Source organism: Episyrphus balteatus, chromosome 1, assembly GCF_945859705.1.
Source record: "Episyrphus balteatus chromosome 1, idEpiBalt1.1, whole genome shotgun sequence".
Taxonomy (NCBI): domain Eukaryota; kingdom Metazoa; phylum Arthropoda; class Insecta; order Diptera; family Syrphidae; genus Episyrphus; species Episyrphus balteatus.
Genome location: NC_079134.1, coordinates 54195352 through 54221822, shown reverse-complemented (window position 1 = coordinate 54221822; position 26471 = coordinate 54195352). Strand labels below are relative to the sequence as shown.

Genomic DNA, 26471 nt, shown 5'->3' with positions numbered 1-26471 from the left:
AGAGAATAATGTTGTGCAGAGGAAAAGATACTTTTTTTATTCATCATGCGATTTAATAGTATTGGTACACACCTCTACATAGATTTTTTGAAAAAATTTCATTGTGTGTACTAAAAAGGGAGCCAAACCCGGGAACGGGTGTCTGTCGATACGATTTTCGATGCCAATTTCGTACAAGTGAATGTGGTGTCAAATTGCCTCATATAAAAAGGAACACTACCGGCTATATTGGTCAGAACGGCTTTCGAACGCGTAAGTGCAACATTGACTCTAGGATTTTTGTTTTTTGCTCATTCATACATAAGATTTTTTTATTCTCTCTTACTTCTACTGCTGGTACCCTGAATTTTAATTAATTTAAAATTTTAATTTCTTTCTGTATATCCTTGTTACAATTTAATTAAAAAAAAAAACTTCTTGAGCAGGCATTTAAAAAAAAATTGCTGTGTTGCTGAAATATTATTACCTACATATTGGATACCTTACGACACAACAAAAAGGATTATAACTAGGTTAAAATCTAAAACAGTTAAACATTACAATAAAAGTGAAAAAAAGTGAAATTTTTTTAAATCCAGGCTAGTTTTTTTTAAAACAATCACTAAAAGTGGCTTTAAAAACCGCTACAAGTGCAAAAAATTAAACATCTGTGATGAAGTAACACTTGTGTAATAGACAACCCTTATTTTGTAAAGTCAACAAGTGGGTTTATTAAAACAAAATTATGAGAACACATAATTGAAAAAAACTTTTCAAGTGATAAATTGATAAACTCTGTGATATAAACCTGTGATAGTAAAATATGACATTTGCTTAAAAAAAAAAAATAACTAAAAAAAAAATATGGAGTGTTACGCAAATAGCTTAATTTTCATTTTTCCTGATCAAGCAGAAATAGAACACATACATATTTTCAAAAATTGGATCATGGCATATCTCCCCGCCAATGGAATGGAAAAAACATTATAATAAGATTTTTTTGGTTTTTTTGATTTTGTATGTCAAAAAAAATATATCTGTAGGAGAAAAGTTCCACAAAATTCGGAGCAGGGGATAGGGGAAAAGATATCTTATCACAAATACATATACTAGATACACATCGAATTACGTTACGTACGTATACCTGTTTATTCGAAAAATCGCGATCGTGATCAAAATAGAAAGAGGAAACATACTTATAGTTTCGGTATCTTTTTTTTCTTCTCGACTTTTTTTTTTCTTTTGGTACAAAAATATTTAAAAATAAACGCGTTTTTGTTGATGAGAACAAACATTTATTTTGTGTGTCGTAAAAAAAAGCTTCGATAGAAATTCATTGCGATCTCGCAACTCGGTCGTCTTAGATCACTAGTTCTCTCTTTTAATTCAAATACGATTTAGAATTTATTTTGTACGCTCCGTCGTGGTATCTTCGAATTTTTGGTTAAGATTTTTTTGAATACAAAAGGATATCGGAAATATATCCTTTGAAACGATACGAACTATTATTTTTGAAAGTTGTTGAAAACAAAAGTGTTTCTGAAGTTGAAGTAAGTTTTGAGTGATGGTCGGGAATTTTTTTTTTTTTTTTTAATTTATAATTGAATGACAATCGAACAAAATGAAAAGCTTAATATTTTATTAATGGACGAGTATTTCAATATTTCTTTTAAATTTCTCTCAAACAAGTGCAATGCAATTGAATTTTTTTTTGTTCTTCAATTACCTGTATCAATTTCATTAATTAAAATTAAATAAATTTAAAACGTAATTTTTATCCTGGTTTTATTATATAATTTACTCTTCAATCAATTTCAACTGTCAAATAAGAATACGGGCATTTGAAGAAACAATAATAATTTTTCTCTGTGTCTGCAAACATAAATTCAAAATTAAATATTTCTTTAAAGCAACCGACCATAAACTCATTTTTGAAATTTATTTTTATAAAAATATCGTTGATAGACTAGAAATTTCGCATTGATTACGTAATGGCTTTTAAATATATAAACATTCACAAATATCTATACAGTACCTACACATTTATAAAATAGATTCACATTTATAAAATAAAAAACTTGCATTCAAAATAATTTGTAGTAAGAAGAAGAAAAAGGCAAATATACCGAACAGTTTTTCACGCAAGCGTATTACCTCATTATTGCGAGACACATTTTATGTGTGTTGAAATAAATTCTAAAATTGAACATTTTTGAGAAAAGATACTATCGGATTACAACAGAAGCATACGCGAGAAACACATATTTGGAAATTAATTGGATTTCCTCTTGAGGTTTTCTATTTATTTATCAAACGAATATTTTTTTTTTAATTTTCCATTTATAAACTAAGATCCATTTGTTGAATTTAAATTGGTTGAAAAATAATTTAAATTAAAAAAACTGTAGGAATAAATCATACACATAATAATATATAGGTATTATTCAATCAGGATTTTTTTATAATATTTTGATAAATTTGCCTCTATCCTTAAATATAAAATGAATTTGAAAATAGAGAGATTGCATTTTTCTCAATAATTTCTAAATAAACCAAAATCTATAGACAAAATAGACAAAAATTAATTTGAAATAAGTATTGCAAATTTTATAAACCAATCAATTTGTTCATATTTGTTATTCGATCTCTGCAAGTTCAAACATAAAGGCTTGTCAACTCGAGTTCGAAGTCATTTGCATTTTTCACATTTATTTAATCAACTTTAAGGTTAAATAAAAAATATATTTTGCGATTTTTAAAAATTTGGATCTGCCTCAATAAAAAATATGGACTTGCCCCCCTCTTGATCAATGGTCTTTGATTCAACTTGTATATGCATTCTAAGTTCGGCAGTTAAAAATTACAAACACATCGTATGCATGGGCTTAAAATTATTCTCAAAACATAAATTATTCTCATAAAAGCTCTTAATAAATAAAAAAAAAAAAAACAGAATTTAACTATAGCTTGAGTTCTTCTGTTTAGTAGTTAAGACTAGTACCCAGCTGAGGTGAAGCGAAATTTTCCATACAAAAAAAGCACAACGAAATCTTGAACGAAGTTTAATTTGTTTTCGTTTTTGTTTTTGTTTTAAAACAATTTTATTATTTTGACTTTGACATAATATTCGATGGTAATTTTTCGTTTCGCTTCAGCTGCGTACAACGCTTTAGAGAGAAAAATAGTACAGAATATTTACGTTCATACCCGAACAAATGTTATGACTTATTTTCAAAACTAACCAAATCGTGGTTATTTTTCCGATTTTATTTTGAGCGTACAAAAAACTCAGTAATAAATTAAGTCTTTTATCCCCGGGAAACAATAAATGTCACTTCGCACATTTATCTTTTAAGCGCTTCAATTATGTTGTGCATATTCAATGTAAATATGTCAAGGATAACAGAATAGATACAATATAACGCAATCACACAAATCAATCATTATTCATTTATCAATTGATGATTGAAACCACAAAATTGAAAACTAACAATATTTTATTTATTTACATTTTTAGGGAAGCATTTGGGCTGAGAACAAAAATTAACTTGACTTAATACCAAACCCGAATTGCAAATTCTAGCCCCAAGCTCTCTCAAGTGCTTTTGATTATTTTCTTGAAGTAAAACTTTAAAAAACTTAAAGAAAAATGCCGAAACCAGTAGCCAGCCAGGAGGATGATGATCCAACCCCATACTTGTTTGTTTCATTGGAACAAAGACGTATCGATCAATCGAAACCATATGACTCGAAGAAGAATTGCTGGATTCCCGATGAGAAAGAGGGTTATCTCTTGGGAGAAATCAAGGCTACCAAGGGTGACATTGTCAGCGTTGGTTTGCCCGGTGGAGAGGTAAAAATTAATTGTTTTTGTTTATTTTCAACAAGTTACAACACAACTTCAAAACAAAACAAACAAAAAAACACGAACAATATTCATCAAACATTTTTCTTTTATGAGACATTTTCATTCATTAATCATAAACATAATCACAGATTAGAGAATTCAAAGCTGCACAAGTTCATAAAACAAATCCACCAAAATTCGAAAAAGTCGAAGATATGGCAGACTTGACAATTTTAAACGAAGCATGTGTGTTACACAATTTACGACAACGATATTATGCTAAATTAATTTATGTAAGTTCCAAAGATAACAAATCACTAATTTTCTTTTTTTTTTATATATTTTATGAAAACAAAAGACAAGGGATCTTAAGAAAGATCTGCTCCAACAAGTGAATCCACCAAAATACGAAAAAGCCGAAGATATGTCAAATTTGACATACCTTAACGATGCCTCTGTTTTGCATAACTTGAGGCAGAGATACTACCATAAGTTGATTTACGTAAGTATGCTTTCTATGTTTGTACCGCATTCTTAAAAATGTTCACTCATAAAAAAGTCAATTATAAAAAAGCGCAATAAGGCCTCAAAGCTATTAAACAAAAACCTTTCCCTTATTTATGTTAAAATATAACTGTCATAAAAAACCCGCTAACATAATTTAAATATTGTTTAAAATGCAGCTCGTAAAATATATCAGGTGTGAACAATACATTTATTAACTTTGCTTAAATTGGCTTCTTGTTCATGCAGACAAATTTCTTAAATGGTAGAAGCGACTGGAACCTAAACAAATCGGTAAAATAATACCGACCAAATGGATTCACATGAGCGACGAAACCTTTTCCTATAAAATAATGGATCTTTTGCTTGTTTTTCCCTTCAAAATCATTACACTTGAAAGTTCCCTTTAATATTCAATAAGTTCAGTAAAATGAAAAAATTGACAAAAGAAAAATTAAAATCCTTAAAAAATTAAGACAAGGGAGCTTTCAGGGTTTAAAAATCATCAACCAAAAAGATATTTGAACCTATCCTGGTGATCGATTTTACATTAAATTTTGATTTAATTTTATTTGTACAGAAAATGCACAAAAATATATTCTAATCCTTTCAATTTTCTCCACACAAAACAAACAAAAATACAACAGACATACTCAGGTCTTTTCTGTGTTGCCATCAATCCTTACAAGCGTTACCCCGTATATACCAACCGTTGTGCCAAAATGTACCGTGGCAAGCGTCGTAATGAAGTGCCACCCCATATTTTCGCCATTTCTGATGGTGCCTACGTCGCCATGTTAACCGACCACGTCAATCAATCTATGTTGATTACTGGAGAGTCTGGTGCCGGAAAGACTGAAAACACGAAGAAGGTAATTGCCTACTTCGCCACTGTTGGTGCCTCAAAGAAGGATGAATCTCAAAAGAACAAGGGTTCACTTGAAGATCAAGTTGTCCAAACTAACCCTGTGCTTGAAGCCTTTGGTAACGCTAAGACCGTCCGTAACGATAACTCTTCTCGTTTCGTAAGTTATAAACATATAATTATTCAACAAAAGAATCCGAAATAATTGTGTTTACTAAATTAAATAGGGTAAGTTCATCCGTATTCATTTTGGACCAACTGGTAAACTTGCTGGTGCTGATATTGAGACTTGTAAGTTTAAATAATATTATTTTATTCGAAATATGATAATGCAATATACAATATTTATATTTATATCAAAGATCTATTGGAAAAGGCTCGTGTCATCTCTCAACAATCTTTGGAACGTTCTTACCATATTTTCTACCAGATCATGTCTGGTTCCGTAGCCGGTGTAAAAGGTATACAAATCATTTCTTTCATTTTGAAAATAATTTTATATTTTTTTTACTCTCACTATATTCATCAATTTTACAGTATAATGCACTTGATAATAATTGATAGGATAACAGTCTGTTTTGTAAAACAATGCAGGAAAATTTTTATAAACCAAATTTTAATTTTTTTTTTTTCATAAATTAATTTGAAATTTTATTATTATACACTCAATTCTTTAGAAAGTTGTCTCCTGTCAAATAACATTTACGATTACCATGTCGTATCTCAAGGAAAAATCACTGTCGCCAGTATCGATGATGGTGAAGAATTCCAACTTACAGATGTAATTTCCAAATTATTCATTTTTTTTTTCTTTTCTGAGCAATGATTTTTTTTTTTAAGCCGCAGATCTTTTATAACAAACAATTAGGGAACACAACATACTTTTATATTTCGATTTAACAGCTGTTTAGTGTTTTTTTTTTTTTTATTTTGGAGTGCATTTCAACAAAAAAAAATTATTAAAGTCCAAAAGAACGGATTTAAATTGAATACCCCATAGCTTGTTTTAGTAGAAGTGTAGATCATCTCTGAGTTGACAGAGGGATGTGTCTACAAAAACACAAAAAAAATAATAATACTAACAAAAAATACACAAACTGTAGTTGATCTTAGTTATTGCAGTTCCATGAAAATTGACATCAGTTTAAAGTATCTTATAAATACAAGTCTATATTTTACTTTTATCAAATAAATAAATATGTCCACATTTTCGAGACCGAACAAATCCAGATCAGTTATTTTCAATTCAATTTATTTTGTATCTCTTTCCCACCTCCTCCTTTAAACTTTTGTCAATTGAAAACCTTTATTAGAATAAGGATAAATATTTTTAAATTTTTGCTTGTTTTTGGCTTATATTATACAATATAAACATTTCCACACACAATATCCTGTGCTTAACAAAACATAGCCATGTGTTTGCTGTCCAACAACATCTATGATTATCGTATAGTATCCCAAGGAAAAGTTTCTGTTGAAAGCATTGATGACAGTGAAGAAGCTATGATTACCGACGTAAGAATCGGCTTAAGATAAATGTCGTATTTTTCATAAATGTGCTTTTCTAAAAAACAAAACATGTATACTGCACACAAAACTCTATTTACAAAAATAATTTATTATTGTAAATGTTCTCTCTTCAATGTACCAATAAGGAAGATTAAGAAGTTTTTGACAATATTTTTTGTTTTAAAATTAGACAAACCTCTAAATTTACATTATCTTACTGAAGTTTTTAATTTTTTAATCTTCCTTACAACATATTGTACCAACACTCTACCTGCTTTAAATAAGCTTAAAGCCTTATAGTTAAGCTTTAGGATGTTAAAAATATTTTTCTTAAATTAATAAAATACTAAAAACGCTTTCGCAAAAACATTGTGCTTGCTACAGCATTATTATATTATAAGCTTTCGTTTCTAATAAACAAAAATACATTTGAAAACACAGTCAAGTAGTATAGTGGTTAAGAGCTATTTTTATTGAATAGAATTGAAATTGAGGAAACAACTTTTGTATTTTTTAACAATATAAAAACATTATTTCAATATACTATATTGTTATTGTTACATATAATTAGAAATGACATTTTTAACGCCACGAATTGGCGATTATCCTGGAATATGTCAGGGTAAAACAAGGATTCCTGGTGTCAACGATGGTGAAGAATTTGAATTAACTGATGTAAGTCGGTATTAGAATTTGAACAAAACAAAAAAAAAATTAAAAACAAAAATTTCTTTGTTTTTATTTTTTTTTTTACTATTTCATACCTTCTTTCTACTTTCCGCCAAAAAACCTTAAACTATTTTTATATATTATATATATTTCCAATATTCTTCTTGAAATATCTTTTGTATATAGGTGATATTATTTATGCCCATCTTATACCTATATCTTTTCTGATATTCCGGAATTTTTCTGATGTAAAAATGAAAATTTGACTATACAATATACATAATGTAAAGAAACCAAAAAAATTGTGTAAATAAGCTTATACGTTTAAAAAGGCTTGTTTTTATATAATTTTTTTCAGCGGAATAAAAAAATCTAGCTAGGAGCAGGTCTCCACATAACATATTTAATAAGACAAAAATTGGCTATCAAGATGACACTGGGATATCTTTCGAAAAAACAAGAATTAAATAATGAAATTTTGTTTCCTCAATTTAAATTTAAGGATTTTTTGAATGAATATAAATTTAAATTACCTACCAAAGCCCGCTCCTGGCTTAAATTTGTTAATTCTTATAAGTTTTGTATATAAACACAAAAATGACATATCATATTACATTTCTTACATAAACATAACAATATCAATACCTATAGTTTTAGGAATTTTATAGCTGTAAGATATTACGATTCAAACTATAAAAATCTAAAAACAAAAGGAAACAATTTTTTTCAAATATAAAAACAAGACAATCGCAATTCACTCTTAAGATATGTTATAAATCAGGTTTAGGGGATAGGTAATTTCCAGTACACACTCTTTGGAAATTTTAAAACGGCACCAACATCTGATCAAGATTTTTTGTTTTGGTTAAATAATCATTTCATTTCTTAAAACATATCAGAGAAAAAAAAACAAAACTTGTAGATACTGAATGAAGATTCACTGTATCATACACTAGAAAAATTAAATATACAAATTTAAGAAACTGAAATCAGAGTAAACGATCCATAAAAGTATTTTTTTTTTTAGAAAATTTTTAAATGTAACGAAATTTATTTTAAACCTAAATTGCAATATTTTATTTAGCCATGTGCTTCCTGTCAGACAATATTTACGATTACTATAACGTATCGCAAGGTAAAATCACTGTACCAAACATGGATGACGGTGAGGAATTCTCATTGACAGATGTAAGTTTACAACTCCGACGTGCCTGTTTAAAAAAAATATACAGTTTTTCTGTATATTTTTTTTTGTTATATTTGTTCTTTGTTATACACCACGAAACATATAAATGAAAATTAGAAATTTCATTTATATAAAAATATCCTCCACTTCGCACTTTGTTATCCTTTTATAATGTTATGTTGATTTTTTTGTATTACTATTATTATTACTTTAATTTCGTGTTTCATGCATTGTGATAAAGATGTTTGGAGCAAAAAAACAACAAAAAGGAGAATTCCAAGCAATCAAAATATTCAAGAATATTTGTATTTATAAATTTATTATAAAAATGCACTTTTATTTCCCCCTTCCTTTATTTTCAACCAGTCTTGGGAATAAGATTGGTCAACTGCTATATGAAAAATAGTCAGTTAAAAAACAAAAACAAAATCCATTGAATGTCTAGTACCACACCCATTTTTGGAATGTGTAATTTTTGTTCCTGTTATGTTAGAATTATTATATATGAATGCATTTTATTTTAATTATCTTTCTTTTGAATTCCGGAATAAGCAAAATAAAAGTACGAAAATTTGAAATTTTCTTTTGCTGTAAGTTTATATTATTTTAAATTAGACGAAGTATTTTAGTTTGCTTGAATTGTAAAAAAAAAAAAAATAAAAAACAATAAAATCCAACAGATTGGAAAGAAATGTTTTGATAGGTAGCGCTTGCATTCAAAAATAGAAACTATACATAGATATATAATATAATTTTCTTATGTTTTACCTATATGATTTGTGTTTTGTAAAATTATGTATTTGTCTTTATAGTTTGTAAGTGCTTGTGTTTTTGTCGTATTTTGCATGAAAAGTCTTCGTTTCCGCTTAAAGAAACTCTATGCTGTGAAACCTATCTCTACAAGAAAACACACGAATTTCCTAAACTAATTCTTAATTTTCTTTACAAAAAAAAATATAGCAAGCCTTCGATATCTTGGGTTTCACCAAACAAGAAAAGGAAGATGTCTACAGGATTACCGCCGCTGTCATGCATATGGGTGGCATGAAATTCAAGCAAAGGGGTCGCGAAGAACAGGCTGAGCAAGATGGTCAAGAAGAAGGTGAACGTGTTGCTAAGCTGTTGGGTTGTGATGTGACTGATTTGTACAAGAACTTGTTGAAACCACGTATTAAGGTCGGTAACGAATTCGTCACCCAAGGTCGTAACGTCCAACAAGTAACCAACTCCATTGGTGCCTTGTGTAAGGGTGTTTTCGATCGTCTCTTCAAATGGTTGGTCAAGAAGTGTAACGAAACTTTGGACACAAAACAAAAACGCCAGCACTTCATTGGTGTACTGGATATTGCTGGTTTCGAAATTTTCGACGTAAGTATTAAAATAAAATAAAAAAAAAACATATAACGAAGAAAACTTTGGGATTGCACTTTAACCAAATATTTTTCTATGATTGATAGATTTTGGTTTATTGTACATCTCACTGCGATTGATTAAAAGTTTTTTCTCTTAGATTTTCGAGGAGAAAAAAGTTTGAATCGATTTGAATTCTTCATAGAAACAAAGAAACACACAAAATCTATACATGAAAGTGCTAAAAATTATAGTCAATTCAATTGGTTCTTACATTTCTAACGATAAAACAAAGAGAATGATACGTGGAATAAAATATTCCTTAAAACCGGAAAGGTTAAATTTTTTTCCGACCAAAATACATATACGTGTGTTTTGTTATCAATCATTAATCTAGATAATGTTGATCTTTTGGTACACAAGTTTTAGCACCGAAGGACGAACTTTTTTTTGTATTATTTTCCGGTATAAAATTTGGGTTATTAATTTGTTTAATTAAAAGCACTTTACAATAACAGAAAACATCCCGAAGTCACTTTTCCTAAAAAAAAAACAACATAATTTGTCAAGAAATTAATCCTAAAATTAAACTATATACGAATATCAATAGTACAACGGTTTCGAACAATTGTGTATCAATTTCACCAATGAAAAATTGCAACAATTTTTCAACCATCACATGTTCGTCTTGGAACAAGAAGAATACAAGAGAGAAGGTATCAACTGGGCGTTTATCGATTTTGGTATGGATTTGCTGGCCTGTATTGATCTCATTGAAAAGGTGTATATCTGTTCCTCAATTAAGATACATTTTTTTTTCGTTAATAACAATTAAATACGTGTAATTTTAATTTACATTCCTTGAGTAATTTAGTCGTGAACAAATGAATACAGGAGTCTTCGTCGGCAAAAATTCAGATAAGTTTATATGTGCTGCACCGTCACTGTTTTGCATGATACAAATCTCCACACACAATATTTCTCACTATTTGAACAGATATATAATTTTTATTTAGCACTTTTGGAATTTAAAAAAATATATATATATTTTTTAAAAGATGCACAAATCACAAAAAAAATCAATTTTATGTTTAGTACAACGGTTTCGAACAATTGTGTATTAACTTCACCAACGAAAAATTGCAACAATTCTTCAACCATCACATGTTCGTTTTGGAACAAGAAGAATACAAGAGGGAAGGTATCGATTGGGCCTTCATTGATTTCGGTATGGATCTTCTCGCCTGTATTGATTTGATTGAGAAGGTACATAAGAACAACAAATTGCAAACAAAAAGCGCGCCGAAAAAAATAAATCTACTAATACTAAAAAAACCTCAACAAAAATGTTTTGAAAAACATTGAGGTCATAAACTACGTTTTTGCTATTTGTATATTTTAATAGGAAAACATTTTCTAAATTTCATTTTTATTTGTGCCCATTTTGTGTATGATTTTGTGAAAAAAGAACTCTTTTGTTAAAGATAAAATTCATTCATGTTCATTTCATATCCTTTTACCTCTAATTTCCTTAATATCAACCTCATTAATGAAAAAAAATATCAAAATCTTCATTTTAACATCTATAACAATAATTTTTTGCTTGAATTTTTCTTAATTTCGATGATGAAATTGCTTCGTTCCAATAAAGTACAATGGATTCGAACAATTATGCATCAATTTTACTAATGAAAAACTTCAACAATTCTTCAATCATCACATGTTTGTACTTGAACAAGAAGAATATCAACGCGAAGGTATTGAATGGACATTTATTGACTTTGGAATGGATTTACAACAATGTATTGATTTAATTGAGAAGGTACAAAGCCTAAAAAAGTGGGTTTCCGTCCTTACCAAAAGCATAATTCTAACTTCATAACATTCTTTGTATTTTTCATTTAAAAAAAATATGAAAAAATTACTAATTCGTATTTGTTCAACTAAAAATAAGCTTGCTCAACAATAAAAATAAAACAAAAAAACACATGCTAAAAAGCGCTAAATACATTATTTATGGGTTTACAATTTTAAGGTAAGAAAATGATCATTTTGCTTGATAATAAACTAATATGGCTTTAAAGCTTCTAGTTGTTAAAAACACAAAATTCGAAATTTTATTAATGTTTGTATTCTTTTCTATTTTCTATCAACCAAAATAAATAGCCTATGGGTATCTTGTCCATCCTTGAAGAAGAATCTATGTTCCCCAAGGCCACCGATCAAACATTCGCTGAAAAGTTGACCAACACCCATTTGGGTAAGTCAGCTCCATTCCAGAAACCAAAACCACCAAAGCCCGGTCAACAAGCTGCTCACTTCGCTATTGGCCATTATGCTGGTTGTGTATCATACAACATCACCGGTTGGTTGGAGAAGAACAAGGATCCCTTGAACGACACCGTTGTTGACCAGTTCAAGAAATCTGGCAACAAGTTGTTGATTGAAATCTTCGCTGATCATCCAGGTCAATCTGGTGGCGGTGAACAAGCCAAGGGAGGTCGTGGTAAGAAGGGTGGTGGTTTCGCTACTGTCTCTTCAGCCTACAAAGAACAGTTGAACAGCTTGATGACAACATTGCGCTCAACACAACCTCACTTTGTGCGTTGTATTATTCCCAATGAAATGAAACAACCTGGTGTTGTAGATGCTCATTTGGTTATGCATCAATTGACATGTAACGGTGTACTTGAAGGTATCCGTATTTGTCGTAAAGGTTTCCCCAACAGGATGAACTACCCTGATTTCAAAATGCGGTAAGTTAATTTTCATACCATACATAAATAGACTCACATACAGAATCAAATTAAGTTGTTCAGGGCTTAGAACATTTTAGTTATTTCTTGCTCATATTAAATTGTACTTTTCAACTTGATATAGCTACATGATTTTGGCACCAGCACTTATGGTAGCTGAAAAACAACCAAAGAATGCTGCCGCCAAATGTTTGGAAAGTGTCGGATTGGATCCTGATATGTACCGTATTGGTCACACTAAGGCAGGCGATAAATGAACTTAAAATATATTTATTTGTTGATTTTTTTAAATCCAAATCCATCTGTAGTGAAGTTTACCTTTAGTTTTAAAATATTTTTACCTAAGTGAAACACTTGATTGAGTGTACCTTTAGTTCCCAAAAACAATTTGTAGTAGATTTATGTTGAATCCTTTAATATAATTTATGTGTAAGCTCCATTCCAAATGATCATTATTTTGTATAGTGTTCTTTTTCAAATTTCATCCATTAGGTTAATTTTAAAACTTTTTTTAAAACTATCTGTATCCACTCGAAAATATTTGTTATTTTTTTACAAAATACTCTCTAAGCTTATATATATTCCAACAACACTATTTTGTGCAAAACTACGCACACTATATACACTTTTCAAAAACAGTACCCAGTTTTAGCATTGAGCATGAAAACATACTTTGAAACCTTCTTTCCCAAACAAAAGAACCATTCACTGAATAGCTACAGGGTATTCATGCAAGCTGGAAACTTCATTGATTGATGACAACACCTGTACAAAAATGTACAAATTGGAAAAAATATTTCTGATTTGAAACACACGTCACACATTTTCTTCGTTTATAACTATAGATTGGGATTGATCCTACAATTTGAGTTTTTTTCTTTCATTCCTTAATAGTTTATTTTGTTGACCTACCATTTATTTATGTAGATATCTTTGCACTATTATATCCTTCATTTGAAGCACTTTACATTATTATTTTTGTTTTTTGTTTTATTGTTGTGTTCATTTTTCCATTTCTCTCCAATCTCTCTCATTTTACAGGTACCAAATCCTTTGCCCTGCACAAATTAAAGATACACCTGATCCTAAAAAGGCCGCTAAGATCATTCTTGAGTCAACTGAACTCGATGCTGATTTTTACCGTCTTGGACACACCAAGGCATGATTCCTTTTTTTCAATTGTTTGCCATAAAACATTGCACACTTTTCTTCTGATTTGCCTTTCTTTTAATGAATTTTCGCTATCCAAGAATCACCTATTATTTATTATATTTTTTTTTGTGCAACAAAACATAAATACTTCAAAATTAGTTCACAAAAAAATTTAAAAAGGTGAAACCCCATAAACTATACAATTTCTTGGATAGCCTGCAACATATTGCTTTACGAGTTGCCCTTATACAGATACCTACTTCAAAAATGCAACGGTCTCATTGTTCACATTTTTTTTTATCCTTTTTTTGAATCAAAAACAGAACTTCTTTGAAAAGAAATTTTGAATCAAAAAAATCATAGTTACATTACCTACATTATTCACCAATAAGAACCAACATCCATTGTTTGACCAGACACAGCCTTATTCATATTTGTATGTTTTTTTTTTTTTTATTCACATAGTAGAGCTTAAACCTTGATAAAGACAATCCACTATGTAGTATTTAACATAAGTATTTTAGCTAAGAAATAGTTTTTTTGGTTGGACTTTTTTTATATACTAATCATATTTAAATCATCATTAGTTACCAAATCATGTGCCCCAAGTTAATAAAGAACGAACCTAAGGAGAAAAAGGCTACTGATATCATCATTAAATATATTGATTTGCCTGAAGATCAATATCGCTTGGGTAATACGAAGGTACACACAAACACACATATACACAATACATATAAATGTGCTACAAAATACACACTAGAAAAAAGAACACAACATCATCATTTTAACCCATTTTCATTCACATTAACTTATTGTTACCCCCTATAGTTTACCCTTAGTGAACCGCATATGCATGCAAATATCTAATGCTTAAAATATTCCCCAAAAAAAAAAAAGTTTGAAATCTACTAAATGTGCATCAGAAGAAAATATACTGGCAAGTTAGTCTTAATGGACCAACTACCCATCATATAATCTTCAGAAAAAAAATTGAAACTTTTGCATCCGCTAATTGCAAAACAAAACTGTTCAATAAAAATATAGGTGTTCTTCCGTGCTGGTGTCCTGGGTCAAATGGAAGAGTTCCGTGATGAACGTCTTGGCAAGATCATGTCCTGGATGCAAGGTTGGGCCCGTGGTTACTTGGCTCGTAAGGGCTTCAAGAAACTACAAGAGCAACGTATTGCCCTTAAGGTTGTCCAACGTAACTTGCGTAAATACTTGCAATTGCGCACATGGCCATGGTACAAATTGTGGCAGAAGGTCAAGCCCCTCCTTAACGTCAGCCGCGTTGAAGATGAAATTGCTGTAAGTATTTATTTTTATAAGCTTCATGATGGTGGTACGAACTTTTCGAAAACGATTTTTGGGGTTGAGTTCTAGTTTTTCTTTTGGAAGTTATACTTTTTTCCGGTGGGCTGCGTTTGTATCACTCTTTGATAAATGTCAAAATGACATTTACCGACATAGATTAACTAACCCTGCTACTACATCGAATTATTATTGCATGAACCTAATTAATATGAGAAGAATTTTGAGAAGTATACATGTGAACCGGTACGCACACTATTTTTTTTTTCAAAAACTTCTTAATTTGATTTGCGATGAGATCTGAGATCCGAAGTACATATATGTATACACAATTTTGTTAAATATTTGAAGCAAAAAATTAATTACCTTATTTGATGTCATACTACAAAAATATGGACAAAAGTATTTATTTTCAAAAACAAATCGTTCCAGAACTATCCATCGATATTTAGACTGTCAATAATTATCAATTGATAGTTGTTGATAAATACTTGTTGATAAATCCTTATTTATGGGAAAACTAGTCGAATTTTAAATGGAATTTTTCAATTAATAATGGTAGGCATCTTCAAGTAATATGATATGGAAGTTTAATTTTTATCAATTATCAATTGATAGTTGCAAATCGCAACAAGAGAGATCTATTTAGAAATTGAAAAGAAAAACGAATTAGATTAATTTTATAACAATTTTGTTCATTGCAATTTTGTTTACGAAAAATGAAAAAATACGTAACACAATATACTAGCAGGAATTCTGATGGAACTGTTTATGTAGAACACTACCATTTACCTATAAAGATAATGAATTAATTAGTATTTCTTTTTTGTCAACATACCAAAAAAAAATCCCGACCACAAACCAAATTTACTCTTTTATATACATATCTACTTCTTAAATCTGCATCATATACAAATAAAACATTTTCAAAAATAAAGTGTTATATCTTGCATGTATTTAAGTAGAAAACAATTTCCACCTGTCCAATTAGTCACATTATGACAAAGTTTGAAAAATAAAAAAAAAAATATTAAAATATTCTTATGACACATTCCAAAGACTGTGAATTGAATAATTTGAAATCTTATTCAAAAATCACACAGCTAAATTAAATTTATTTTTAGAAAATAAAAAAGAAGAAAAAACCATTACCCATCGAGTACTGTAACCAAGCGAAAATGTTAAACCATTCCAACCTGACTGGGTCAAAATATTTATAGGATAGATATGTGTATTCTTTCTATAAACGATTTCTAATCCATCCCCAAATGGTTTTTGTTCGATTCAATTTTTGTATTTTTAAAAATAGAAATCAAATATATACAAATGTTTGTAGATAGGATTGTAAGGAAATGTAGACGGAAGTCTTTAATGTGCAAAGGTGTTTATACCATAACTATAAATTATACGCACTCGAGGAACGCGTTAATTTTCATAGATACAAAATTATTTTTAGACAAATTATTTATGATTCCAGCATTCTTTCTTGTTTCACAGCTTTCATCTTTTGTGGATTATGATATGTTTAAAGAAGAAAACCAAATTAAGTACAACATCTGTTGGTTGGTTTAGTTTATAAAATTCTGAACAAAAGTACTTATAGTACCTTTTGAAAAATTCTAGCAAAATTCTGCCTACGCAAACTTTGTTCTTTTGAATATTTAGTTTAAAAATATCTGGAACGATGCAAAATTTCTGAAAGCATATGATAAATCTCCTATACTTGATCAAAACTTCTCTGACTTATTCAATTAAATTTAGAAATATTCTTGAAAAACGATTTATCATCCTCTCCACACATTGTGGTTAAAAATATTATAGTAATTATACATATACCTGCTTGTTATGAACTACACATGTTTCCTTATAAATATTCTAGGTAGAAATGTACATATATACGCAAATATTCTTTTTTTGCAACGCCAATAAAATAAAATTAATAGTTCTCTTTAAATTAAACACATACCCCTAAAAACTAATTTAAATAAATTCATATTCACACAGTGAAAAGTGCAATAATTTTTATTTTTTAAGCCTTCATTGCTTGTTTCCTATTGGCTATCAGGCAATGATTTAGTTGTGAAATGATGAATATGATGAAGAGAACTTGCCATAATGTTTAAATGGTACCTACCCCACCCATAATCACTTAATTATAACTATGACTACCACATAGAATCAATTTTTTTTGTTTTTCTGCACTTGCTTTCCCCAGGAGCAATCATATTCAATAAATTTGAAATTAATATGTTTTTTACGCAGAAGTACGGTGTGGTGGGGATAAATAATTGTATCTTTGTGGTAGATACACTCACAAAAAGTACCTAGGTAGATAAATAGATACATTTGCATAGCACAAGCACCTCTTCACCATCAGATGAGTAATTTGCAGTATTTTTGGTAAAACGGAAAAAAATTAAGTTTTCTTTTTTCAAAAACTTACCTGAACTACTCCGTGAGAGTGTTAATCTATCTTTGCCTCGAGTACAGGGCACACATCGAAGTGAAATCTACGAAGCAGCAACATTCCAGTTGTTGAGCATCTAGCTAATCGGATCTAGTTAGTTGAGAATTGAAAAGTATTAATGTTTAGTATTTTCTTATAATTTCAATTTAATTAATAATAAAAAAAAATAAAATAAGATCAACAACGTGATAATTAATTTTAAAATAAGTGCGAATTTTTAAATGCGAAAAAGGAAATACTTTCAACGGTCTAGCGATAAAACGAACCAGTATTTTTTTTAGTAGGATAGTGATTTCAAAAATAAATTAAACGAGTTTTAAAAGGAAACGGAATTTGAAAAATTAAAAGAAAATGGCCGACGAAAGTGAATCGCAACCACCATCAGCAAAAGATGAAGTTTCGAATTCAGTTCCAATCGATAATAATGACATAAAATTACAGAGACTCGAAGAGAAGGCAAAGAAGGCTGAAGAAGCTTTGGGAGCTGAAGTTAAGGTCCGCAAGGAGTTGGAAGGCCTCAACGCTAAGTTGTTGGCTGAAAAGACTGCTCTTTTGGATTCCTTGTCAGGTGAAAAGGGAGCCCTTTCAGATTTCCAAGAAAGGTGTGCCAAGCTCACTGCCCAAAAGAACGACCTCGAAAACCAATTGCGCGTAAGTATATAATAATTTAAAGCATAAAATAGTGATAATAAGGCGTAAATTCCAAATCAATTATAGTTAATTTTTGTAAAGTGCAAAGTTATATAGTTGAAATGAGTATTATCTAGAATTTTCCATATATTCATAAATATGTGTCTTATATGAAATTGAATTATTAATTTCATTTAATTAATTTTGAAAGAAATTTGGCAGCTATATATCTATGCATATTAAATTATTAATTATCAATCATGCAAAGCAAAAAAAATCATGCCCACTTGAGCGTCTAAATATAGAACCAACCATTTTGAATTATTTTTTTTAGGACATTCAAGAACGTTTGTCTCAAGAGGAAGATGCCCGCAACCAACTTTTCCAACAAAAGAAGAAGGCAGATCAAGAGATCTCCGGCTTGAAGAAGGATATTGAAGATTTGGAATTGTCCACCCAAAAGGGAGAACAAGACAAGGCCACCAAGGATCATCAAATCCGCAGCTTGAACGATGAAATCGCTCACCAAGATGAACTCATCAACAAGTTGAACAAAGAAAAGAAAATGCAAGGAGAGACAAACCAAAAGACTGGTGAAGAACTCCAAGCTGCCGAAGACAAGATCAACCATTTGAACAAGGTTAAGGCTAAGTTGGAACAAACTTTGGACGAACTCGAAGATTCATTGGAACGTGAGAAGAAATTGCGTGGTGATGTTGAGAAATCCAAGCGTAAGGTTGAAGGTGACTTGAAATTGACACAAGAAGCCGTATCAGACTTGGAACGCAACAAGAAGGAATTGGAACAAACTATTCAACGCAAGGACAAGGAACTCTCATCATTGACAGCTAAATTGGAAGATGAACAATCAGTTGTTGGTAAATTGCAAAGGCAAATCAAGGAATTGCAAGCACGCATCGAAGAATTGGAAGAAGAAGTCGAAGCTGAGCGTCAAGCTCGTGCTAAGGCCGAGAAACAACGTGCTGATTTGGCTCGCGAATTGGAGGAATTGGGCGAACGTCTTGAGGAAGCCGGTGGTGCTACATCAGCTCAAATTGAATTGAACAAGAAACGTGAAGCTGAATTGAGCAAATTGCGTCGTGACTTGGAAGAAGCTAACATTCAACACGAATCGACATTGGCTAACTTGCGCAAGAAGCACAACGACTCTGTTGCTGAAATGGCTGAACAAGTTGACCAATTGAACAAATTGAAGGCTAAGTAAGTATTCGTTTTGTTGAAATTATTTCGTCTTTTCTTATACTTGCAGGCGATAAGTGTTATACTCGTGATCTTGTCTTGTTTATACTCGTATAAAAGAAGAAATGTAGACTTCATATGACTTTGATATTCAAAGTTATGGAACTATTTGAGACTTAAATTAGTTAAAAATGGTACTCAAGCAAAAAATAATACACCTGAAATCAGTATATTCTGATCAAATTTCTGAAAAATTTCTAATGATTACTTAATTTTCTATTAAGTCGTAATTTAATATTTCAATCTACGGCTTATGTTTCTTCATTTCACATATGGACACTTAAAAAACATTTTTTGTTATTGCGATAACTTTTTTTTTTTAATTTTACAAAAATTACAGACAAACTTAGAGTCTATCCAGTTATACTGGATTCAATAGAACTCAGTTAGTTATTTTAAATTGTTTTTTGTCCCATTGTATGTGAATGTATGTCACTATGGTTTCTATCTGTTCAATAATATGTGTCCCACAATATTTTTTATTTCTTATTAATTTAAACACTTCAAATTGATAATATAGGGCTGAACACGATCGCCAGACCTGCCATAATGAGTTGAACCAAACTCGTGCCGCTTGTGATCAACTTGCTCGCGAAAAGGTAAACTTGACAAACAAAAAAACTACAAAAGAACAAAAGCAATTAATTTGTTTCTCGTTTAAAATATCACAACAACTACAAGAACTAAAAAAAAAACAAAGTAATGCATTCGAATTCTGTCGCATGAGTCCGTCTTGTGCTCAAAAAAAAGGATAAACCACTTTTATGTATCTTTTCCCTATAATATTATTCCCTTAAAAAAACACATCCTCTTATTCTTGACCTAAGAGGAACCACACAATAAAACAAACATCAACATTAAGATCGATCTTCGGAATGACAATGGACATTTTTAAACCCCCAAAAACAAGCATCGAAATGAGTATTTAACACTATTAAACCAACTTTTTTTCTATAAGCATTGTGTTTTGTGTTTAACACTTTTAACCTCAACAAACAAAAAAATTTATTTCCTTAGGGCTGAAAAGGAGAAGGCCCAATACTACGGTGAATTGAATGACCTCCGCGCCGGTGTTGATCACCTTGCAAACGAGAAGGTATTAAAAAGTAGAAAACAAAAAGTTTTGAATTATTTGCAAATTTGGTGCAGTTATTGTAATAATTTCATTTCGCTGTAAATATTTTGCTAAATTCGCTGTTAAAAATTCGCCTAGTTTACTGCCGATTACATGAAAAAAAAAAGAAAAAAATGTTGCGTACAGGATGCAAACTCCAGCACTTCAGCTCTACAAAAAAAAAAAAAGATTTCAATATCCCAGCTTTTTTCCCAAATACACTCTTCCATTGTATATCTAACATTTCCTTAAATTATTAAATCTTCCAAAACCTTTGATTGCTAACACCTAATTGCATTGCTTGCTTATTAAGAAAATAAATAAACACTACACACAATCTTAAAAAAATATCAACTTTTTCCGAATCCGATATTAATGTTTCTTTTATGCTATGTATAGGCTGCCCAAGAAAAGATTGCCAAGCAATTGCAACACACTCTCAACGAAGTTCAATCGAAATTGGATGAAACCAACAGGACCCTCAACGATTTCGATGCCTCAAAGAAGAAGCTCTCCATCGAGAACTCCGACTTGTTGCGCCAATTGGAAGAAGCCGAATCACAAGTATCACAATTGTCCAAGATCAAGATTTCTCTCACCACACAACTCGAAGATACCAAGAGATTGGCCGATGAGGAAGGACGTGAACGCGCTACACTTTTGGGTAAATTCCGTAACTTGGAACACGATTTGGATAACCTCCGCGAGCAAGTTGAAGAGGAAGCTGAAGGCAAGGCTGATTTGCAACGTCAACTCAGCAAGGCCAACGCCGAATCACAAATCTGGCGCAGCAAATACGAATCCGATGGTGTTGCCCGCTCTGAAGAATTGGAAGAAGCCAAGAGGAAGCTCCAAGCTCGTTTGGCCGAAGCCGAGGAAACTATCGAATCACTCAACCAGAAATGTGTTGCTCTCGAGAAGACCAAACAACGCCTGTCCACCGAAGTCGAAGACTTGCAATTGGAAGTTGACCGTGCCAGCGCTATTGCTAATGCTGCTGAGAAGAAACAGAAGGCATTCGACAAGATCATTGGAGAATGGAAACTCAAGGTCGACGATTTGGCCGCCGAATTGGATGCTTCACAAAAGGAATGCCGCAACTACTCCACCGAATTGTTCCGTCTCAAGGGTGCCTACGAAGAAGGCCAGGAACAACTTGAAGCCGTCCGTCGTGAAAACAAGAATCTCGCCGATGAAGTCAAGGACCTCTTGGACCAAATTGGTGAGGGTGGCCGCAACATCCATGAAATTGAAAAGGCACGCAAACGTCTTGAAGCTGAAAAGGATGAACTCCAAGCAGCTCTTGAAGAAGCTGAAGCCGCTTTGGAACAAGAAGAAAACAAGGTTCTCCGTGCTCAACTTGAATTGTCTCAAGTACGTCAAGAAATTGACCGCCGCATCCAAGAGAAGGAGGAAGAATTCGAAAACACCCGCAAGAACCACCAACGCGCACTTGACTCCATGCAAGCTTCCCTTGAAGCTGAAGCCAAGGGTAAGGCTGAGGCGCTTCGCATGAAGAAGAAGTTGGAAGCTGACATCAACGAACTCGAAATTGCTTTGGATCATGCCAACAAGGTAAATTTCTTTTTTTAATACTTTTAAAACAGCTAGAGTCATAACACTTGCCTTTTATTTTCTATTTTAGGCTAACGCCGAGGCCCAAAAGAACATCAAACGCTACCAACAACAACTCAAGGACATCCAAACTGCCCTCGAGGAAGAACAACGTGCACGTGATGATGCCCGCGAACAACTTGGAATCTCCGAACGTCGCGCAAACGCCCTCCAAAACGAGCTCGAAGAATCTCGTACATTGCTCGAACAAGCCGACCGCGGCCGCAGACAAGCCGAACAAGAATTGGCCGATGCTCATGAACAACTCAATGAAATTTCAGCTCAAAACGCATCCATTTCCGCTGCCAAGAGGAAGTTGGAATCCGAACTCCAGACACTCCACTCCGATTTGGATGAACTTTTGAATGAAGCCAAGAACTCCGAAGAGAAGGCCAAGAAGGCCATGGTTGATGCTGCCCGCCTTGCTGATGAACTCCGCGCTGAACAAGATCACGCACAAACACAAGAGAAACTCAGGAAAGCACTTGAACAACAAATCAAGGAATTGCAAGTCCGATTAGATGAAGCTGAAGCTAATGCCCTTAAGGGTGGCAAGAAGGCCATTCAAAAATTGGAACAACGTGTCCGCGAATTGGAGAATGAATTAGATGGTGAACAAAGGAGACACGCTGATGCCCAAAAGAACCTCCGCAAATCAGAGCGTCGCATTAAGGAATTGTCCTTCCAGTCCGAAGAGGACCGCAAGAACCACGAACGCATGCAAGACTTGGTAGACAAATTGCAACAGAAGATTAAGACATACAAGAGGCAGATCGAAGAAGCCGAAGAGATTGCCGCCTTGAACTTGGCCAAATTCCGTAAAGCCCAACAAGAATTGGAAGAAGCCGAAGAACGTGCCGATTTGGCCGAACAAGCAATCAGCAAATTCCGTGCAAAGGGACGTGCTGGTTCAGTCGGTCGTGGAGGAAGCCCAGCGGTAAGCTTTTAAAACTTTTTTTTTATATTCACATCTTATTTTTCTTAATCTTTTACAAAAATAATTTAATGCTTACAAAATTTGAATGACAAACAAAATTCCATCAAAATTTATAGGCACAACAATCGGCAATGAAATTAAAAATTGAGAATTTATTGCAAAGAGAATTGTAGATCATCTTCCAACTAGCACTAAAATCTTCTACTAGATCTACAACAACTATTACTACTTTCACCAATCCCAAAATCCAAAATTCAGAGTACCAAAAATATCAGTAGCTCAATAAATCATCATTCAATCTAAAAAAAAAAAAAAACTGTACAAAATGAATAGATTCTCAAACAAAAAATAAAAACCAAAAAATTCTCTACTTTCTTATCTCAGCTAACAACGCCTAAGAGTGGCCGCAAGAGTGCGCTGGAACTATAAATAACTCACTCAAAAAATCATTCAACACTCTTTCTCTTTCATTACATTTGTAAGTTCGATTAAATGGGACGCTACTGTTGTTTGATAATGCCGTCTTGTGTGATGGATGTTCAAGTGACGTTTCATTGATTTTTTGTTTTGTTTATACATTTCTTGTTTCGTTCGATTACATTTTTTAAGCTTTTTAAACAATAATTTTTGTTTGTTCACAACGCTCTTAAAAAATAATAGAAATAGTCCCATTGGAAAATATCACCAAGGACTATTCTAGAGCAACTTATTAACAGTGACATAAAAACACAGATCCTACAGTATTTTTTATTCTCATTTATTATAACTGAAGCACCACAAAACGTGCATTTTCTGTTACAGAAATCAAAAAACCAATATTTATATTGTTTGTCCTTTTACACACTAGTGTTAAAAAATATACCTTCACATTCACATTATTTGTTCTACAAATTTGTTTGCATGTTTTATTAGATTTGGTTTCGTTACAGACTTCGCTACTTGTTAATAAATGTATATTTAATAAATTATTTTCTCATTTACAGCCCCGAGCGTCCGTTAGGCCACAACTCGACGGATTGGCTTTCCCACCCAGATTCGACCTTGCTCCTGAAAACGAATTTTAAATGCCATTTAATTTATTTATAATTAATTAATTATGTTAATTTTAACAAAAAGAAAAATATTTGTATGATTATTTTTTTTTTCTAGTATTTTTCAATTTTAATTTTATTTTGTTTTTGAATAAAGTAACTTCGAACGACGGGAAAACCAAAACAAAAACTAACAATTTTGTATGCACTTAAAGCAAACGACATTTACAAATCAAAAAATAAAACGTTTTCGTTGACAAAAGAGGTTATTTTACCTACCTATGTATTTATTATTTTTATACAATAACATGTCACCTTCAAAAAAAAAGCAAAAAAAAAACTAGGAGTCGTCGTCGATGGGAGAGCATACATCAACATATTTTTTTATTTCTTATTTTAATTTATATGTAAAAGAAACAACAAAAACACACACAAACACTATGGAGCTTATGTTACATTATTATTTTTAATTTATCGAAAATACTTTATTTAATTTATAAAAATAAAAATATACAAAAAAGGAACAAAATAAATGTAAATCAATAAAAAAAAATCGCTGTTGTTTGCTTTTATTTGGCACTTGGGTTTGGTTGTACTTTATATCCAATTCAGTAAAAAACAATTTTTTTTTCTTATTTGACTTCTATTTCGAAACAATTTATCTAGCAACTTTGGCATTGCTCCCTTATTGACAGGAACCAACTTGGGACGTTGTTTTGGGAAGATTCTAGGTGTCATCCTTACTTAAAATATTGCATTGTTAATTCACTTTATCTTAGAATTCACACACTAGGGTGTGCAAAAATTTCAGTTTAAAATAAATTCCCTCATTACAATATTGCATGATTAACAATACCTATTGTGAGAAGAAGAAATGAGGAAGTTGAGTTTTTGTCAACATTTTTTCTTTTTTTTAATCGTTTTAAAATTTTTAGGCAATTATAAAAGCTAAAATTTTTATTCAGCTAATTTAACAAAACGAAACTACAATTTCCCTTGGGAAATGAGTCCAGACCAGCAAAACTAGTTGACAATCACCTTTCTTTCTTGCCATCACCCCTAGAACTTCCTTTACTATCGTCAAGAAAGCTATGGAAAGAACGAATATTTTTCTATTCTTAAATATATTTTTTTTTTACTTTATTTTTTTATAAACAATTTTAACATTCAAAATATTCTTATTACTTTGTGGTTGGTCTTGCTTTTTACTTCAAAAGAAAAACAACGAAATCACAAAGTAACAAAAATACCTCATTTAACATTGAGATGTGACTGATCAAAGAACAAAAAATACTTCCCAACAAAATTATACAAAACTTTGTTGCTTCTCAACTTGTTTTTTTTTTTCTTATAGAAATCTAAATTTACTTTCGCTACTCTAAAATAGATGATAAATATAAGCTGAAATTCCTGATTTCAAATGATGATTTTGCTGATGCCGGCAAGATGATGAACTTATTGCCTAGAGTTCACAATTTGAACGAATTCAGGTTTAAGAGAAGCACCTCCAACCAAGAAACCATCGATATCTTTCTGGGAGGCAAGTTCCTGGGCATTGGCAGCAGTCACTGAACCTCCATATTGAATGCGGAGTGAATCAGAGACAGCTTGGGAAACATTGTCAACCAACCATTTGCGGAGGACAGAATGAACAGCTTGAGCCTGTTCTGGGGTGGCAGTCTTGCCAGTGCCAATAGCCCACACTGGCTCATAGGCAACGACCACATTGGTCCAGTCCTTAACGTACTTGCTCAATACGCTCATTTGTCTGAAGACAACTTCTTCGGTCTTGCCAGATTCACGTTCCTGCAAGGTTTCACCAATGCAAGCAATAAATCTTAGTTCTAAGATTTTTTGTTGTAAGTATTACTTCTTCCCCCTGTTACTTCTAATCCCGATCACTCCTTCTCGAAAAATATTCATCTTTCATAAAAAGGATTATAAACTTTTTTATAATAGTCATTTTGGGTCTCATTCCAGTCAGAATTCAACAAGTTTGCATGAACCTAAATTTTTTGGTTTGATCAACAGTCTTCTCCTCGCCTGCTATTGCATATGCGGTAAAAAAAAACAATAAAAAAAAGCACATATACGCCACAGTGCACGAGGACAACGTGCAAATAACGGGAATTACAAGTTTGGCCTAGATGCTAACACACCCTAATCAAAACACTTTCACTCATTAACTGAACAAAATGTTCATTTTCAGTCAAATAGTTACTTAGTAGTCAAAAACTCCTTTTCAGAGACGTTTTGGCTCTCCGATACATAATTGAAAATTCTGTTA

The 26471-nt window shown here is 31.6% G+C and overlaps 2 protein-coding genes and 1 long non-coding RNA gene across 30 annotated transcripts in view; 1 reads left to right on the top strand and 2 right to left on the bottom strand.

Moving 5' to 3' along the window:
- LOC129920937 (uncharacterized) overlaps positions 1–23345 on the bottom strand; it is a 33214-nt gene extending 9869 nt beyond the window's left edge. For both annotated transcript variants that reach the window (XR_008773439.1, XR_008773440.1), the window contains exons 1-2: positions 23230–23345; positions 17575–17688 (exon numbers count right to left, since the gene is read on the bottom strand). This is a non-coding gene — a long non-coding RNA (uncharacterized LOC129920937). The remainder of the gene's footprint in view (positions 1–17574; positions 17689–23229) is intronic.
- LOC129920929 (myosin heavy chain, muscle) lies at positions 234–24462 on the top strand. Of its 27 annotated transcripts, XM_056002482.1 has the most exons (19): positions 1319–1529; positions 3497–3832; positions 4185–4328; positions 4978–5355; positions 5423–5486; positions 5558–5656; positions 8458–8561; positions 9520–9927; positions 10520–10690; positions 12076–12665; positions 12790–12907; positions 14865–15128; positions 18040–18249; positions 18563–19449; positions 20009–20087; positions 21002–22177; positions 22248–23153; positions 23538–23631; positions 24137–24462. In XM_056002482.1, exons 2-18 carry the CDS (start codon positions 3629–3631, stop codon positions 23580–23582), a joined length of 5847 nt encoding a protein of 1948 aa, XP_055858457.1. In that variant the 5' UTR covers positions 1319–1529; positions 3497–3628; the 3' UTR covers positions 23583–23631; positions 24137–24462. The 27 variants fall into 27 exon arrangements, with proteins under 27 accessions (XP_055858449.1, XP_055858451.1, XP_055858455.1 ...); XM_056002474.1 differs by lacking the exons at positions 1319–1529; positions 23538–23631 and adding an exon at positions 234–252; XM_056002476.1 differs by lacking the exons at positions 1319–1529; positions 23538–23631 and adding an exon at positions 318–336.
- Positions 24286–26047, bottom strand: LOC129921032 (triosephosphate isomerase-like; the record flags this gene model as incomplete). Its single annotated transcript, XM_056002655.1, has 1 exon — positions 24286–26047. A coding segment is annotated over one exon (408 nt), but the record flags the coding sequence as incomplete, so codon positions are not given.
- Between the last annotated feature and the right edge of the window lie 424 nt (positions 26048–26471).

Coding starts and splice junctions, on each gene's coding strand:
- LOC129920929 (XM_056002474.1), top strand. CDS start 3,629: ATGCCGAAACCAGTAGCCAGCCAGGAGGATGATGATCCAACCCCATAC. Junction 5,356..5,422: donor ACGATAACTCTTCTCGTTTC/GTAAGTTATAAA, acceptor TAAATTAAATAG/GGTAAGTTCATCCGTATTCA. Junction 22,178..22,247: donor CTTTGGATCATGCCAACAAG/GTAAATTTCTTT, acceptor TTTCTATTTTAG/GCTAACGCCGAGGCCCAAAA.